We start from the raw sequence: 17255 nt of genomic DNA, 5'->3' as shown, positions 1-17255 counted from the left end.
TATGGTGGAGTGTTTTATAAATGTCAGTTAGGCTAAGTTGGCTGATAAGTTAGACCTCTATACCCTAACGGATATTCTTCCTACTTACCCTATAAATTATCACGAGAGTTTTTGTTTGTTATTGTTGCTGCCAAAAACAGCTTTATTGAGATCTAATTTATGTACCGTACAAGCCCCCCATTTAAAGTGTACAACTAAACGCTTTTCAGTGTATTCATATGTACGTGCCACCATCACCACAGTCAATTTTAGAATATTTTCATCACATCAAGAAAACCCATACACTTTATTACCTCCCAGACCCTTCTCTCCCTGCCCCAGCCTCTAGCAACCACTAATCTACTTTATGTCTCTGTGCATTTCCCTAATCTGGACTTTCATATGAATGGAATAACATGTAGACTTTTGTGACTGGCTGCTTGCATTTAGCATGATGTTTTCCAGGTCCATCCACACTGTAGCATGTATCAGTATGCCATTCTTTTTTATGACTGAATAATATGCCATTTTATGGATGTATCACATTTTGTTTATCCATTCATCTTTTAATGGACATTTGGGTTATTCCCACTTTTGGCTATTATGTATAATGCTTCTATAAACATCCATGTACGAGTTTTGGTGTGGACAGATGTTTCCATTTCTCTTGAGTGTGTACCTAGGAGTGGAATTGCTGGGTCATTTGATAACTTTATGTTTAGTAACTTGAGAAATTGGCTGAACGTTTTCTAAAACAGTTGCACGATTTTTACCTTCCCACCGGCAGTATATGAGAGTTCCAGTTTCTCCGCATCCTCGTCGATACATGTTCCTGCCTGTGTTTTTGGTTAAATCCATCCTGGGAGGTGTGAAGTGTTATGTCATTATGGTTTTGATTTGCATTTCCTTGATGAGTAAAAATGTTGAGCATCTTTTCTTGTGCTTATTGGCCATCTGAATATCTTCTTTGGAGAAATGTCTATTTAGATACTTTGCCCCTTTTTTGACTGACTTATCTTTTTATTATTGAGTTGTAAGAGTTTTTATATACTCTAGGCACAAGTTCTTTGTCGAATGTATTATCTGTAAATATTTACTCAGAGTCTTTGGGTTGCCCTTTTACTTTCTTTATCCTTTGAAACATAAAGGTTTTACATTTCAAATTTTGATGAAGTCCAAATTGTATTTGTTTTCTTTTGTTGTTTGTGCTTTTGGTGTCATTTCTGAGAAGCTGTTGTCTAATTTAAGGTCATGAAGATTTATGCCTATATCTGTATCTGTATTTCCAAATTTGTTAACAATAATATTCTGTTTCAATCACTTCTTGTTTTAAATTGTCTTTCTTATTCCTAATGCCATATGTATGTTTATATATATATATATATATATATATATACACACACACATATTACATATATATAAACGTATGTATGGCATATATATATAACATATATAACTTACGTATATATATGTTTTAACTTAATATAAGCATGCGGGGTGGTTTATTTTATTACATTTTTCAAAGAACAAATGGTTATATTTATAATGTATATGCTCAGCACTTCACTAATATTAGCTTTTTCTTTCATTAATTTGTTTCTCCTACTTTCTTTCTGTTGTTCTTTTTTAATGTCTTAGATTGAAAAGTTAGCTTATTCATGTCATATCTGTTTAAAAATAAAGCTTTTAACATTTCTCATTATAAAATATTTAAACACATAGGCAAAATAGAAGATAATAAATAAGTACTCATGGACCCATACTGTCTTTATTAAGTGTTAATTAACATCAGTGCCTTCTCTGTTTTTATTTAAATTCTTCGTATACACTTGAGACCCACTTTAATGCCTTTCTAAAATTTCACTCCCCATCTCTTTCCCTATATGTAACCCTATTAGAAGTCCAACATGTATCATGCTTATATCTTTTCCATACTTTAATATATATATTTTATAAGCAATATGTTGGTTAATCACTACATGAATGACATTATACTATATGTAATCTGAATTTAATTTTTTGGTTCTTCATTTTTAGAGGAGGTATGTTTGTGTTGTTTAAACCTATTTATTTTTTCTTGCTATAGAGTACTGCACTATAAAAACATACCATAATATATTGATCTGTTTTCCTTCATTGGGCATTTGTGTTATTTCCAATTTTTAACATTTTGGACAGTGTTTCCCTGAACCATCTTCTTCAGGTTTCTCTGGGCACTTGTGCAAGAGATTCTGCACGTTAGGTCCCTGGAAATGCTATTCCTTGGTAATAACATATAGCATATTCAATTTTACTAAATATTGCCAAATACCTTCAAAGTGGTTATGTCACTACCTTCTCCAATCAGCAATTTGTAAGAATTATCATTGCTCTATATCCTATCCAACAATCAGACTTTTTCATCAGGCTTTTAAGAAATTCTTTCCGATCTTGTAGGAGTGAAATGATAGTTTATTCTTATTTTCATATGCGAGTCTCTAATTAGTGATGAAGTTAAGTGTCGTCAAGATGTTAGTTCACTGTGTTTTCTCTACTGTGAAATGTTTGTTCAAATCAATAATCTCACAGGAATGTGTTAAGCTGCAAGCAATAAAAAAAATCCAATCACCAGGGGCTTCCATAAGTAGGTTTTTTTCCTCCCATCTGACAAAAAAATCTAGAAGGAGGCAGTCCTGAGCTGGGTAAGTGGCTCTGTGGTATCACTAACGTCTCTGGCTTTTCTGTGATCTTCAGATGGTGGCTTCATACTCTGGGTCTTCAGGTGGTTCCTGTGTTTCTCAGTAACACGTCTGTGCCCCGGTCAGGAAGAGCAGGGCGGAGAAAGACAGGGTGGTGTCTGTATCAGGACAGCAAAACATTTCTCGCAGCTCTCTTACAACCTTCTACTTACACTTAATGCTAGAAATTTGTCTCATGGCCACTCTTACCTGAAAGAGAGACTGAGAAAAATGAGAGTATTATTTTAATTTTTTAATCGAAGTATAGTTGATTTACAATGCTTCAGGTATACAGAAAAGTGAATCAATTTTATATGCATATATATATATATAAAACTGAATTATATGTATGGCTTAATATATATATTCTTTTTCAGAATCTTTTCATTTATTGGTTATTACAAGATATTGAATATAGTTCCCTGTGTTATACAGTAGGTCCTTGCTTATCTATTTTGTACATAGTGGTGTGTTTCTGTTAATCCCAAATTCCTAGTTTATCTCACTCCCTCTTTCCCCTTTGGTAACCATAAGTTTGTTTTCTACGTCTGTGAGTCTATTTCTGTTTTGTAAATAAGTTCATTTGTACCATATTTTAGATTCCTCATATAAGTGAGTCATATGGTAATTGTTTTTCTCTTACTTACTTCACTTAATATGATGCTCTTCAGGTCCATCCATGTTGCTGTAAATGGTACTACTTCATTCTTTTTTATGGCTGAGTGGTATTCCATTTGTGTGTGTGTGTGTGTGTGTGTGTGTGTGTATATATATATATATATCACATCCTCTTTATCTGTTCATCTGTTGACGGACATTGCGTTTCCTTCCAGGTCTTGGCTATTGTAAATAGTGCTGATATGAACATTGGGGTGCATGTATCTTTGAAAATGAGAGTTTTAAATAAGCATATTGCTGTTTTGATGATACTCATAGTACTAAAAGCGAGGAAGCAGTGGAAGGAGGGTGGAGGGATAACCTGTAGGTAACTAATAACATTTGAGACAATATCTGTTGCCCTCTTTTCCTGTAGGGTTGTTCATCATTTTCTTACTGACTTATAAGGATTCATTGTATATTCTAGATAAATTTTTTTTCCAATCAGAATTCTGTGTGAAACTTGAGCTCTGATGTCCTAACAGTGATTCTCAAAGACTGGTCCATGAATTCTTGGCGGTTTGAGATTTTCTATGTTGACAGAGTCAAGAATAAAATGTTATTTGTCCACTTCACCATGTTTACACTTGTACTCATGATGCAAAATCAAGGGTAGGTAAATCTGCGGGTATCTTAGCAGAAGTAGTCATTGTATTTTTTCATCATCACACACACATGAATTTACTCACAGTAAAATTATTCATTTTTATATGACAAAAAGGAAGGATGCATAAAGCATTGCTGCTGCGTGTTGAAGTATGATGAGTGTCTTGCGGAAAAGCACTGTGATGTTTTAAGTTATATGCTGAACTAGCCTCTTTATTTGTGGAGTACCATTTTTACTTGAAAGAAGACTGACAGACAGTGTCTTTTTTCAGACTTGGGTATCTGAAAATGAACAAAGTGTATCTGTCACTTCAGGAAACAACTGACAGAATTTATGCCGATGAAAAAGTTCTAGCTTTCAAGCAGAAATTAGAATTTTTGGAAAACTTGTATCAGCCATAATGAGCTTATTAGATTCCCAGTACATTAAGGTTTTTCTCTGAGATTCATAGTGATATTAACTATGATATGATTTTCTGATACTGTAAAATAAAATGGGTCCACATTTGGAAAATCTCCTTTACTCAATGAACCAATATTTTCCAGAGGACCAATGAATAATGGTGCAAAATCATGCATGAGTAAAAGATTCATTTAAAGTGCAAAATAAGCCAATGGGTTTTTATCTATTTTGCTTTAAAAATTTTTTAAGCCTTTTATTTTGAAGTAACTTTAGACTTAGAGAAGAGTTGCAGAGTTGTTCAAAGTATTTCCACACACCCTTCACCCAGCTTCCCCTAATGGTAACATCTTATGTCATCATGATACATTGATCAAAACTACGATATTAACAAGACTAGTGAATTTTAATATAACAAAATACAATAAATTCATTGATATAGTTTCATGTTCTTCGTCATAACTAACATATAGGAAAATACCACATCAGTTTTGGTGTGGTATCAAAGAAGATTATCAATAAATATCTGAAAAACCATGAATTTTTCTCTTTTCTTCTTTTTCCCAATTATATACCTGTGTGAAGTCACTTTTTTTTCATTTACTTCAACTAAAATTACATATTGCAACAGAGTGAATGCAGAAACATATGAAAATCCAGCAGCCTCCTATGAAGATGGAAATTAAATAGATTTGCAAAAATGGAAAACACGGCCACTCTCCCAATTAAGTATTTTTGTTTTAGTATATATAGCTAATTTTCATCAAAATGTTATATATGTTATTATGTAGTGGCTTTGCCATTATTTTAAATACATAAATATTTACAATTTCTCAGTTTTAATGTCAAATACGATAAATATTGATAGATGTAACCCACATAAATGAAAACTCTTCAAGATGCTCAGTATTTTTAAAGAATGTAAAGGGATCCTGAGAGCAAATTATTTGATAATGGCTGCCCTAAATGATACGTTGTATGTAATGAGTTAACGTTTCTAACGTGCATCTAGACCTGTACTGTCCATATACCGTAATCTTTGGGGGAACTGAGAAAAAAATCATTCAAATTACGTTTTGTAGGGCTTATTTCCTCACAGAACCCCAATAGGGGAAGGTTGTTCTAGACATTAATAAGTCAATGCGTGTAAAATTTGTTGAACCATGATCAGCAGATAAGCCGTCTGTAGATGTCAGATGTTACTACTGCTTTTATTAATTGCTGCAATCATTTGACAGCTGTGTGTATTCAAGTATCTTCTCTCCTTTGGGGGATTGATTTTTAATTGTTTTTATGGTATTTTTTATGTGTAGAAATTTTAAACCTTAATCTGTATTCAAATTTTGTCTCAACAGTTTATTCTTTCTTATGCCTTATAGAAGAAATTCTTCCCTTCTGCGAAGTTACAATGATGCTTTTGTTATTTTCCTCTAAAAGTTTCCAGGTGTTCTTTTTCACAAACTGATGAAACCACCTTTGTCAAGGTCATTGGTGACTTCCATGTTGTTGAATCCAGTGGTCAATTCTCCATCTTCATCCCATTGACCATCAGTAGCCTTTGACACAGCTGACTTCCCTTTAATTCCTGAAATTTTTCCCCCTTTGGCCTGTGGAAGACTGTTCTCTTTTGGTTATTCTCCTGCTTCACAGGCTTCTTAGTCCTTGTCTGTTTGAGGGGCTCCTCTCGTCTAAGTGTTGGAGTGTGCTGGGCTTCCATCCTTTGACCTCTTCTGTTTTCTCTCTGTGCTCACTCTCTACCTGCTCTCTTCCAGTTTTGTGGCTTTAAATATCTGTACAATGATGCCTCCAAAAAATTACCTTAGTTCCAGCCTCTCCTCTGAACTCTCTTTTATTCAGCTGCCTATTGGAGCTCTAATAAGCACCTCAAACTTAACTTGGCCCAAACAGAAACATTGATTTCTCCAGGCTGATTCTTTCATGTTAACTATTTTCAGTAACACAACTGCTTATTCCATTGCATAAGCTAAAACACTGGAGATTTCTTGCTCTCATTTGTTCACAATTCCTATCCAAAATTTAAGCAAATATTGCTTTTTCCTTCAGAATATATCCTATATCCTAACCCCTTTATACTGCCTCCACCAGGACCACCTTAGTTCAAGAAATGATTATCTTTGTCCTGGACTTTTACACATGCTTACTGGCCTACAGGTTTTCTTGTCCCCCATCTGTTTTCTACACAACAGGGAGAGAGAGCATTTTGAAATGTGAATGAGATCATGTCAGTTTCCCCAGTCTCCACTTCTGCTGGCTTCCCATCTCCCTCAGAGTCAAGTCCAAAGCCCTTACCAGGATTGACAGTGACCAGCGTGGTGGGGCATTGGATGAACTGAACTGCTGCTTCTCTGACTGCATGTCCTGTTTCCCTTCTTGCTCATCCACCGCAGCCACAGTGGCCTCCTTGCTGTTTCTTGAAGTTTCCGCAGAATTACGAACACCTGGCTTCAACAGTGATCCTGCTCAGGTCCCCGGAGAACTTTTACCCCTCTTTACCTTGTAGGAGTCATATTCTTGGTGACCTCCATTTGCTTCAGGACCCACATGGGAGCCTGAGGCTTCTGCCCTGCTCACCATTTCACACTTGTGTTTGGTATAGATTCCATGGAGGCAATTTTTTTCTTGTTGTTTTGTATTATTGTTATGTGTTTGGAGAAGAGAGCTATATGTTTACTGGGACATCAAAAAGAAAAGCCTTTAAGCCTATAATTTTTGTTTTGAGCTCACTGTTCCCCGTGCCCATATTTTTTCTGCTACAATTTTTCCCCCGAGATAACGTGTAATTTCAATTGTGATTTCCTTTAAGATCCATAGGTTATCTAGGAGATATTTTCTTGATGGCTATTTTCCTCCACTGATTTCTTATTTTTATATTATTATTATAAAATGTAGCCTAGAAAATTTTTCTCACAACTGCAAGATCAGAAGAAGAAAAGTGTATTCTCAGTGTTTAAGAAGTAAAGTTCTGTAGGTATTAAATAAGATTTGTTGACTATATTATTCAAGCCTTCTATATTAATTTTTAAGATCTGTTTGGCTTACCAACTTTTTTTTTAATCTTTAGTTTTTTTTGTTATTGTTATTGTTTTTTTTGGGAGGGGAGGAGAGGTAGCTAAGTTAATTTATTTATTATTTTATTTTATTATTATTTTTTGATGGAGGTCCTGAGGATTGAACCCAGGACCTCTTGCATGCTAAGCAGATGCTCTACCACTGAGCTATACCCTCCCCCTGGCCTACTGACTTCTGAAATAAATACAGTAAAACTCTTCACCATGAGTATATATATATTTTCAAATTCTCCTTGCATTGTTAGGAGCTTCTGTTTTGTGCAGCTGTCTGCCATGCTGTATGTTGTGTAACGTTTTATGACTGTTATATCTTCTTTGTGGGTTGCATCTTTTATTATCACATAATATTCTTTGTCTTTAACACATTTGTCCTTGAATTTGCCTTGTCTGATGTTGCCACCTCTGCTTCTTTTTGCTTGCCTTTGCATGGTCTGGTTGACTAGTCTTTATTTTGAACCTTTTTCTTTTTAACATGTGTGTTTTATTTAAATAATACACAATTGGATTTTTAAAAAATTTGCATCTGACAGTCTCAGATTTTTAATAGGGAAATTAATTCTGCTCAGATTTTTGTGTTAATGAATATACTTAGGGTTTAGGGCTTCTGTGTTACTTTTTGTTTGTTATCTGTACCAGTTAGGGATGGGCTTGACCTTAAGTTACAGAATACATGATTAATAGTTGCCTAATTAAAGAAATCTTTCATATTTCTATTACCACATTTCACTTAGTAGCTACAGAACTTTATTCCTTGGAGTTCCTTATTTTTCTCAAGCGGTAAGAAGTCTGGAGGAGTCCTGCAATGGGTAGAGCAATTTAGATGCTCAGCAAGGCCATCGAGACCCCCACCTCCCTCCATCTTTATGCTTCCTTATCCTTAGCACATGGCTTTCATCCGCATGGCTGCAGAAGTCATCCAGCAGCTGCTGGCATCACTTCTTCACTCTGGGGAGGAAGAAGGAGATGAAGTAAAAGAGCAAAGAGGGAAAAGGGGTTTGTCATCAGAAGTCTTTACCTTTAGTTTAGAGAAGGTGAGGCTTTCATTGGGACTTCTGCCTGCACCTCCCTAGTAAGAAATGGGGATGTCTGGTCCCTCCTGGATTGATTACTTACCAATGAGAATAATATTACATGATGGATTTAGGCCAATTTTATTTGTCCTTTGAGGCTGGGGTAGAAACTTGCCTCTCCTGAAACTGGGGGATGTCTGTTACTCCGGAAACACATTGGGGTTTTTAGTAAGGGAGGAAGGTGGCCAGAATGGACGGTGAGGAGGTAACTGACAGTGTCTGCTATAATAGCTACACATTTTTTTTTTTTGATGTTTTCTCTTTGCCCTTTAAGTATTTTTGCAGGATTGGTAAGCCTCTTATCATTTACTTTGGCCCACTATTAATTCAGAAGTTCTGTGTTTCTAGTAATGATTGCTTCCCTGCCTCTATCAGTCATCATTAAACTTATGTTCCTCTATTTCTTATTGTTTTTAACATCCTAAAAAATAGCAATGCCTTTGTAATACTGCCTTCTGCAATAAACACTGACATTTCAGTGGATTGATAAACGAAGGTTTGTCTCCTGTTACGTCACAGTTTGATGTGGGCTGGGTGGCTCTCCGTGTGGCTTGCTTTCAAACACTGACTTGTGGATCAGGCTGCATTTTTCCTCCACTATATTGGAGTCACTTATTTTCCGAAGGGTGAGAGATAGAGAGAGAGAGAGAGAGGGAATGTGGAAAAGGCACACCGACTGCAAACAGCCTCAGCCTGAAAGTGGCACAAATGACTTCCCCTGACATTCCATAGGCTAGAAATCAGTCACATGGCCCCTTGGAACTGAAGGGAAGCTGAGGAGTGGTCATCTGGTGGGCTCAGGGAGAGGAGCAGGGGTGCTGGACACAGCGTGTCACTGTCACAGATTGTCAGTCTGGTCACTCACTCATTTTGTTCTGCACATAAGTCCACTCACCACCTCCTTAATGGGGACGCTGTCAAGTCTCATCCGGTCACTGCACCCAGCCCGCAGTCTGCAGTCCGCACGTGTTCTGCATTAGTCTCTCTCCAGTCCTGATGTGGCTAGAAAGACCTGTCATCCTAACACTGCCCGCTTTCAGACACAATATACAGTTTGGGAGAAGGGTCAGCATATCTGCTGTGGAAAAGGGGGGGCATGTATCTGTCTATAGCATCCTGAAGTCCTCCAGGTCAGGCACTGCAAGGTCCCCCTGCCCTGGCCATGAAGGGATGGCCTTGAATGGACTCTGTCTGTGCCCAGGGGGGCGCCTCCTTGTTCATGATTCCCCTTGGCCACATTGCAAGTGAGTGTTGAGGATCGCACCCTCCTTGGACCAGTGTAGCCTTTGAAACCTGCCTCCTGTTCATTGAGGTTGGGTGTCCAAGGGTTACTAAGTCTTGAGCAATCAAGGGCTTTATTAGTTCTGACTCAGAAACTTAGAAGGCTTCTGATCTGTTTGCTTCCATGTGCAGTAACAGCATCTAAAGTTCTTCTCTGGACATGTTTCACAAATTGACTCTTTTTCTTTGCCTCTTTCCCCCATGCCTCAACCTTTCAGCTGAAGGTCGTCTACCTTAGGCTCTTTGAGATATAAGTGTGAGAGAGTGCACTCTTAGGGTGCTTTCTTGTGGTAGCCTGGCTCCCATGGGGAGCAGAGAGGTTAGTATTAAACTCAAGAATTTTATTCAGGAAAGGCCTGTGAGAGAGAGAGAGGAGGCCGGGACAGCGGACACACTGTGGTGCGGGTCTGACCCTGAGTGAAGGAGACGGGGAAGGCAGGTTGAGTGGAGGTGTCCTGGGCAACCCTGCTGTCCAAGGAAGGTTTGTCAGGGCCTCAGGGAGGTTGCCCATCAGAGGAGTCCCATGTCTCCTGGGAACCAGCCTCCCTCCCATGCTCAGTCAGAGGCTGGCAGCTGCCCCTGGAAGCCTGGCCTTGGACAAACACCAGGGCACCGGAGCTGGCACGCTCGGTCAGCTACACTCCCTGTCGTTGGATGTCCAGGAGCCGCAGTACTCTGTGCCCTAGGGCACTTTATTCACCTGAGAAGTTTTACTGGCCTCTGTCATGCAAAACCTTTAATACAAATCCCACCTCTTGCAATTTGGGCCCTAGAAAGAGGTGGTTTTTCCAATCCTTCAAATTCCCAAATTTCTATTCCCTTTCATTTCTATTTGCAAAGTGCTCAATTCCTTCTTGAACTCATTTCTTTCCCCTAACACCGTGCCAAGCACAGTGCCTAGCAACCAGCAGGCACGACCACCTTTCTCTTTTCTAATCTCTTCCCTTAGAGGGATAGGCTCAGAAGGCACGAAGGTCTGCCTTTTAAGTTACAGTGTTTGACAACTTTACCAAATGTTTTGCTCCTGCATAACACTGATCTCCAGCCACCCAGCCTGCTAAACATCACTCACCACCCAGATGCTAAGGCAGTGGCACATAATTCATATTCCTGTTTCTGCAGGACCTCACTTTGGGGATAGACTTCCATTTTAGTCATGGTTATCAATGGAGTCTGTTGCAACAGGCAAACTGAAAAATCTCAGTGATTTAGCACAACACAGGTTTATTTCTCGTTCAGGTTAACAGGCTGATGTGGGTCAGGGAGACTCAGAGGCCTAGCTGCTTCATCTTATAACACCACTGTCTCCAATTCCTTGTTTCCAGCCAGTGGACAGGAGAGAATAGAGCATGCCAGAGAGAGAGACAGAGACGGAGAGAGATAGAGACAGAGAGCAGATGCACGGGCAACTAACTACCTTGGCTTGGGAGTGACACAAGTCCTCCTTCAGAGAGTGCTGTGCTGTCACCAGATGTCCTCTCTGCCAAAGATCTCGGGTCCCTGGGCTTCGGACACCAGTTCCAGCCTTGAGCACGTGTCCAGCAGGCTGACTTTGCTGCGTTGCTCCCTAGAGGGAGGGGAAGGGAGAGATGGCCACAGACCTGCGCTTGGTCACTGTCTGGGGCCCTCTGTGTAGATGACCACGTTTAGTAGAGTGGTGATGGCTGTGCACCATGGCTCTCCTTGGTCATTCTTTGCTAATTACAACTCAGACTTGTTTATTATTTTCTTCCTTTTACCTCCTTCTATTGTGAGGCAGCGAGTGACAAGCACATCCAGTGGCTCCTGGGGGCAGATGGAGAGGTCTGGGTCTGGATCATGGGAGAGGGCCCCGGTGACAAGCCCTATGAAGAGATCTCCGAGGAGCTGATTGCAGAAAGGGCGCGGCTGCAGGCACAGAGGGAGGCCGAGGAGCTCTGGTGAGAGGCGCCCATGGGTGTGCAGTGGGACCTGAACACAGAGGCTTAGGGTGGGTTCAAATTAAGGACAATAGGTGACAGGTGGGAGGGAGGAGGCATCAGGCAGCTGGCTGGCTGTTTGGAATTCTGCTAAGATTAGGTGACCAAAGCATTAGTCTTACATCAGGTAGACCGTGTGGGTTCAAATCTTGGCTCCACTAATTAGTAGAGAGCCTATCTGGGGCCTCAGTTTTCACATCTGCGGTTTGGGCATCACAGCATCCTTTCTATATGGATATAGATTGGATTTATTTATTGAGATAATACATGTGATATCCTTTTGCTTTTTCCCTCACTGAGTTGTCCCCAGAACAGCAGAGCAATTGGAATTCAGTTTTAACCCTGCTTGTTCTTCTTCATATTACCCCCATTTCTGACACAAGACGGACAGTTGAGCCCCTAGTGATACCGGGGGTCAGACTTGTTTCATAAACAACTTTGAGCACACTTTGCCTAACTTGGAAATCCATATGAAGTTGACTCTAGCATTTTCCTTCCAATTTTTAATGACAGTGTTTTCATCGCAAAATTGTAACAATGTGTAAGCAACATTGAAAACTATAAAGAATAAATTAAAGAACAGCCCAATCCCCACCAGCTAAGATAACCACAGTGAGCATGTGGGAAACAGGGGCTTTGTGAACTGTTTCAGACTCACCTTGATACATTGATTAATATAGATCCACAATGTTATTTAAGATTACTGTATAGTATCCCGTTACATAAGAAACCCAATTTATTGGGCTTGTTGAAGGACATTTGGATTGTTTGCCATTTTTTATGTTATAAAAATCCTCTGATGAGCATCTCCCTACACCTTTGTAAACTTGAGTGAGGAATGGGATTTCTGACTTTCTTTTCCCCCTGGCTTCCAGAGCAATTCTGCTGTTTACACTCCTATGCCAGAGAGCGCCTATTTCTCCCCACCTCTGCCAACTCTGAGTTTTGTGAACCTCAGATATTTGCCGTTCTGATAGACCAAGAATGATTGCGCATTGTTTTCACTTGAAGTTCTGTTGGTATGTGGTCCCTGAGTCTCCTACACCATCTGATGCCTGCTGGTGTTCTCTTGGAAGGAAACAGAAGGAGGCAGAGATCACCAAGAAGTTCCGGGACGCTCTGGCCAATGAGAAAGCCCGGATCCTGGCGGAGAAGTGGAAAGTGGAGATGGAGGACCGCAAGGCTGCCAAAGTCCTGGAGGAGCGCATCCACGAGGAATTCAAGGTGGGCCAGGGCATGGGCATCTGTGTGAGGCCAGCTGCTCTACCCCTCAGACCCCCAGGGCTGATCTCTGGTTTGGACCAGCCCTTGACCAATGGTTGGTACGGAGTGCTTCATGAGAACAGAAATCTGGCATATCTGCGCAGGAAGGAACTTGATACACCATCTGAGCCAATGCACTTCTTATTGTACAGACGAGACAATTGAGGGTCAGACAAGGGAAGTGATTTGCCAAGGCTATGTGCAGTAGTGGCTGGGGACAAAGCCAGCATCAGAACTTAGGCCTTATGGATCCCAAACCAAGGGTCCTGAAATGGGGCTTGAAAAGAGCTGAGTTTGTGATCAGACCAGCCTGGGATCCAGTTCCAACTCTATTAATTACTGCTGTGTGACCTTAGGAAGCTTGCTGAACTTCTCTGAGTCTTCACTTTCTTGTGTGTAATATTAGGGTAATAACAACACCCTACCTGAGATTTTTGTAAGATACCAAAGAGATGAAAAACATACATTTTCTGCCTAGGATAGAAGGTTTGTAATGTTGCATGTTTACTCATTCTGGGAGAGTCTGGAGCTGGTAAAGGAGCTTTACTGTCCTCTGGTAAGAAGCTTAGATTTCCTGAAAAAAATTTTTTTTCTTGGTCCCAATTTTGAGATTTTTTTTTTTGCTACAAAAATAGTACATTTTTTGGGGGTAGAAAACTCAGAAAATACTATAAAGAGAAGAAAAAAATCATGCTGAATCTCAACTATTATGTTATTTTGTGAATTACAGATTTATAGCTTTTGCCCATTTTTCAATTTTGAATAACCTTTTCCCCAATAATGATTAGATGCTGGGGACGCTGGTCCCTTAAGACCATTTCTATGGCAGGTATTTTTTTCAGTGTTGTTGCTGTTTCTTAATTTTGGTTCTAGTGCTTTTGGATGTGTAGAAGATTAAAATTTTTATTAACCAATGATATCACTCTTTTTCTTTATTATTTTTTTTATGCATAGAAAGATCCATGCCGTCACAAGTTTATAAAAACTTTGATCTACGTTGTTTTATATATTTTTCCTGATTTCATTTCTTTGCACTTAATTTGCCTCCACTTTGGAGTGTAGTATGATGCACGGCTCGCACTTTGTTTTCTTCCAAATGGCTAGTCTGTTATCCCCACATTGTTTATGGTACAGCCCATCCTCTCGCCTCTCATTGGATTTGCAGCCTTGATTCTTACTTCGTATTTCCTTTTGTATCTCTTTGATTTTTCATCTTTGAATATCACTGAGCCAGATTTAACTGTTTAATTATTATAGCTTTAACGTAATTTTTACCATCTACTGAAGTCAGAGTCTGTCATTACTCTTCATTTCTAAAATGCCCTTGGCTAATCTCATCCATTTTTTTCCTCTCAGAGATAACTTTTAAATTATTTTGTCCCTATCCCCTTCTCCCCTGCAACATCAAAAAAACCCACCTGGTGGTTTTCATTGGAATTGCATCAACATTGTAGCTGTATTTGTGGAAGATGAACATTTTTATAATACTGAACCATTAAGTCTTCTTGCTCAGGAATGTAGTATATTCTTTTTATTCAAAGCTTCTTTTTTTTTGTCTTTGATACAGATTTATTTTTTAAACACCTGTAAATGCACTGGCCACCCAGTCTCAAATGTTCTCAATAACAGATGTGCCTATGGGCTTCTGTTTTTTTGGACTTTTGTAAAATGGATTGTTTCAAAAGTGCTCTCCATTTCTTTTCTAATTAAACTTCAGGTTTAATTTTTTTTACTGTTATGGTGATTGTGCTCATTATTTTTAAACCCATTGAAACTGCTAGTTACATATTTATATTGTTATTGGTCTCCCAATAACTTTCCCATGAGTTGTACTTTTTAAAGGAGATTCTCTTGAGGTTTTAAGCGAAGCAATATTTACTCTCAAAATATTGTATTAAAAAAATTCAAACTTGAAGAAAAATTGAAAGAAAAATAAAATGAACACATATTTTTCACTTAAATTCACCAATTATTAATATTTTACCACATTTTCTTTCTCTTTCCTCCTCTCTCTCGTTTTCTCCATGCACATGCGCACGTGCATGCACACACACGTAAACATATATGCACTTTTTTGTTGCTGTCCTTTTGCTGAACAATTTGAAAGAAAGTTGCAGACGTAGCACACTCTAACTTCGGGGTTAGCAAACTATTTTTTTTAAGGATCAGGTCATCAGTATTTTAGGCTTTGTGGGTCGTACTGTCTCTGTTGCGACTACTCAGCCAGGCTGTTGTTGTAGCCCAGAGGCAGCCGCAGACAACACGGGAGCAAATGGGTGTGGCTGTGGTCCAATAAGACTTTATTTTAAATAAGACACATCGACCAGATTTGGCCCCAGTTTGCTGCCTCCTGATCAAACTCTAATCCTTCAGCATGCATCTCTCATGAGAAAGGTCCTTTCCCAGCAGAGCCACAATACTTATTACTACACCTACTGAAATGAACAGTAATTCCCTAATAGTAACTCACATCCAGTCCACGGGGGAGAGATATTTAGCTTCTATTGCTGGATTTTGCATATGATTATTTAAGTCTGCTGGGGAAGAAAACCAATACTTTTTATGTATCTCCAACAGCAAGAGTCACCTGTGCCAGCCTATCTCCCTCTTCCCCAGAGGTGGGCTGAGTCCCAAGTGCTGGGAGAGCGGCTCCGTGGAGCTGGGGTCCTGGGGCTTGGTTCACAGGGATATTGTGGAGGGACTGAGTTCCCAGCGGAGATTTTCTGGTTGATGTTCTCCTTAAGAACCTCAGTGTTGGAGGGATGATAGATTGTGAGCCAGCTCTGTGTCAGGGTTCGCGGAGGGCTCAGTAAAGCCCTGTGGCCAGGCCCTCACTCAGGTTCACTGAGGGACCCAAATGCAGGCTTTTGGTGCTATTTCCAATGAAAATTATTGTTATTATCTGTTTAATTGCATAAAAAAATTAATTTGCTAGATGTGAATGTTTAAACTTGAATACACACAGTAACCCTGATGGGCATGTCTGCATTTTGAGGAGCCTCAGAGCTGCAGGCAGCTTCTGCGAGGCCCTGGAGGGGCTCATTAAGGGCAATGTCTGTCAGGAACATCAGGTCAGACTCTGGCGTTGGACACTCCAGGTTTACGCACCCAGGTATTTTCTGTCAGAGCTGTCTGTAAATGAACCACTCTTGTATTGTGATGAGCTCCTCATCACAGGGAAATGATGAGGCATAGGCTGAAATGGTACCTGAATCTGTGGTGAATTAAATATGGCTGATGGCAAATGCTTGGCCTCTCCTCCCTTTGAGAGGTGGGGCCTGTTTCTGACCTCATGGCTAGCTTTGGTCTGTAGAATGCTGTGGAAATGACTCTGTAACTTCTGAGGACAGGCTGTAAGATGACTGGCAGCTTCTACCTTTGCGCTTCTGGCAATGCTCACTTTGGAAGCTGCCTGGTGAGAAATCCTACTGTTGCAGCAAAATGTGTTGCAGCTCAGTGTTACAACTCAGTTGTGACAGCAACCTGGATCCAGGCGAGAGACCAAGCATCACTCAGAGGGTTGGAGAACTCAGATTTATTATGCCAGTAGGCTCAAAGGAGTTAACACTCTATGCTCTGGACCCTGTTTGTAGGTTTACACAGGCTTTTATAAGCTGCCAGCCTACACTTTGCAACATCATATGCAAATAAGGTGTAACAAAGTTGACAAATTAGGTATGCGCTTTGTAGAAATGGACCAATCAGGAGTGATAGAAATGGACCAACCAGGAGTGAGCTCCATGCAAATAAGGTGCTACATATGGAACTTACCAACTTAGGCATAAGTTCCACTTTCCTAGAAGCAAGCCGTTCTACAGAAGCAAAAACTGAGATAATGCTGCCGGGTCAGGGAACCAGATGGTGCTGTCAGGAGAGTAGTGGCTCTGCCTGGGGAGGGGGGGTGTCCTGCTGGTCTTTTTCATGGGGCTTCCCACCTCAGTACCACCCCAGACTCCCTGAGCCAGCCACACACAGAGAGGCCACCCAGAGGAGCACCGAGGCACAGGCACATGAGTGAAGCCTTCATGGTTCTTCTAGTAAATGACCTCAACTAAGTGATTGACCTTGGCTGACGCAATGTGGAGCTGAAGGACCACCCAGACAAGCCCAGGTTAATAACCTACAGCATCACAAGCACATACAACAGTTATGGTTTGGTTTGTTTTGGGGGAGGTAATTAGGTTTTATTTATTTATTTATTTGTTTATTTATTTATTTAGTGGAGGTACTGGGAA

General features: G+C 39.9%; 1 protein-coding gene across 1 annotated transcript in view; it reads left to right on the top strand.

The window, feature by feature from the left end:
• Nucleotides 1–17255, top strand: part of SH2D4B (SH2 domain containing 4B) — an 83594-nt gene that overhangs the window by 10760 nt on the left and 55579 nt on the right. Inside the window, exons 2-3 of the mRNA XM_015245543.3 lie at nucleotides 11559–11718; nucleotides 12834–12981. Coding sequence (XP_015101029.1) covers nucleotides 11559–11718; nucleotides 12834–12981 — 308 coding nt within the window. The remainder of the gene's footprint in view (nucleotides 1–11558; nucleotides 11719–12833; nucleotides 12982–17255) is intronic.

The sequence above is a fragment of the Vicugna pacos genome, chromosome 11 (assembly GCF_048564905.1).
Source record: "Vicugna pacos chromosome 11, VicPac4, whole genome shotgun sequence".
Lineage (NCBI taxonomy): Eukaryota > Metazoa > Chordata > Mammalia > Artiodactyla > Camelidae > Vicugna > Vicugna pacos.
Note: the sequence above shows the minus strand (reverse complement) of the source record. Positions and strands in the feature narration are given on the sequence as shown.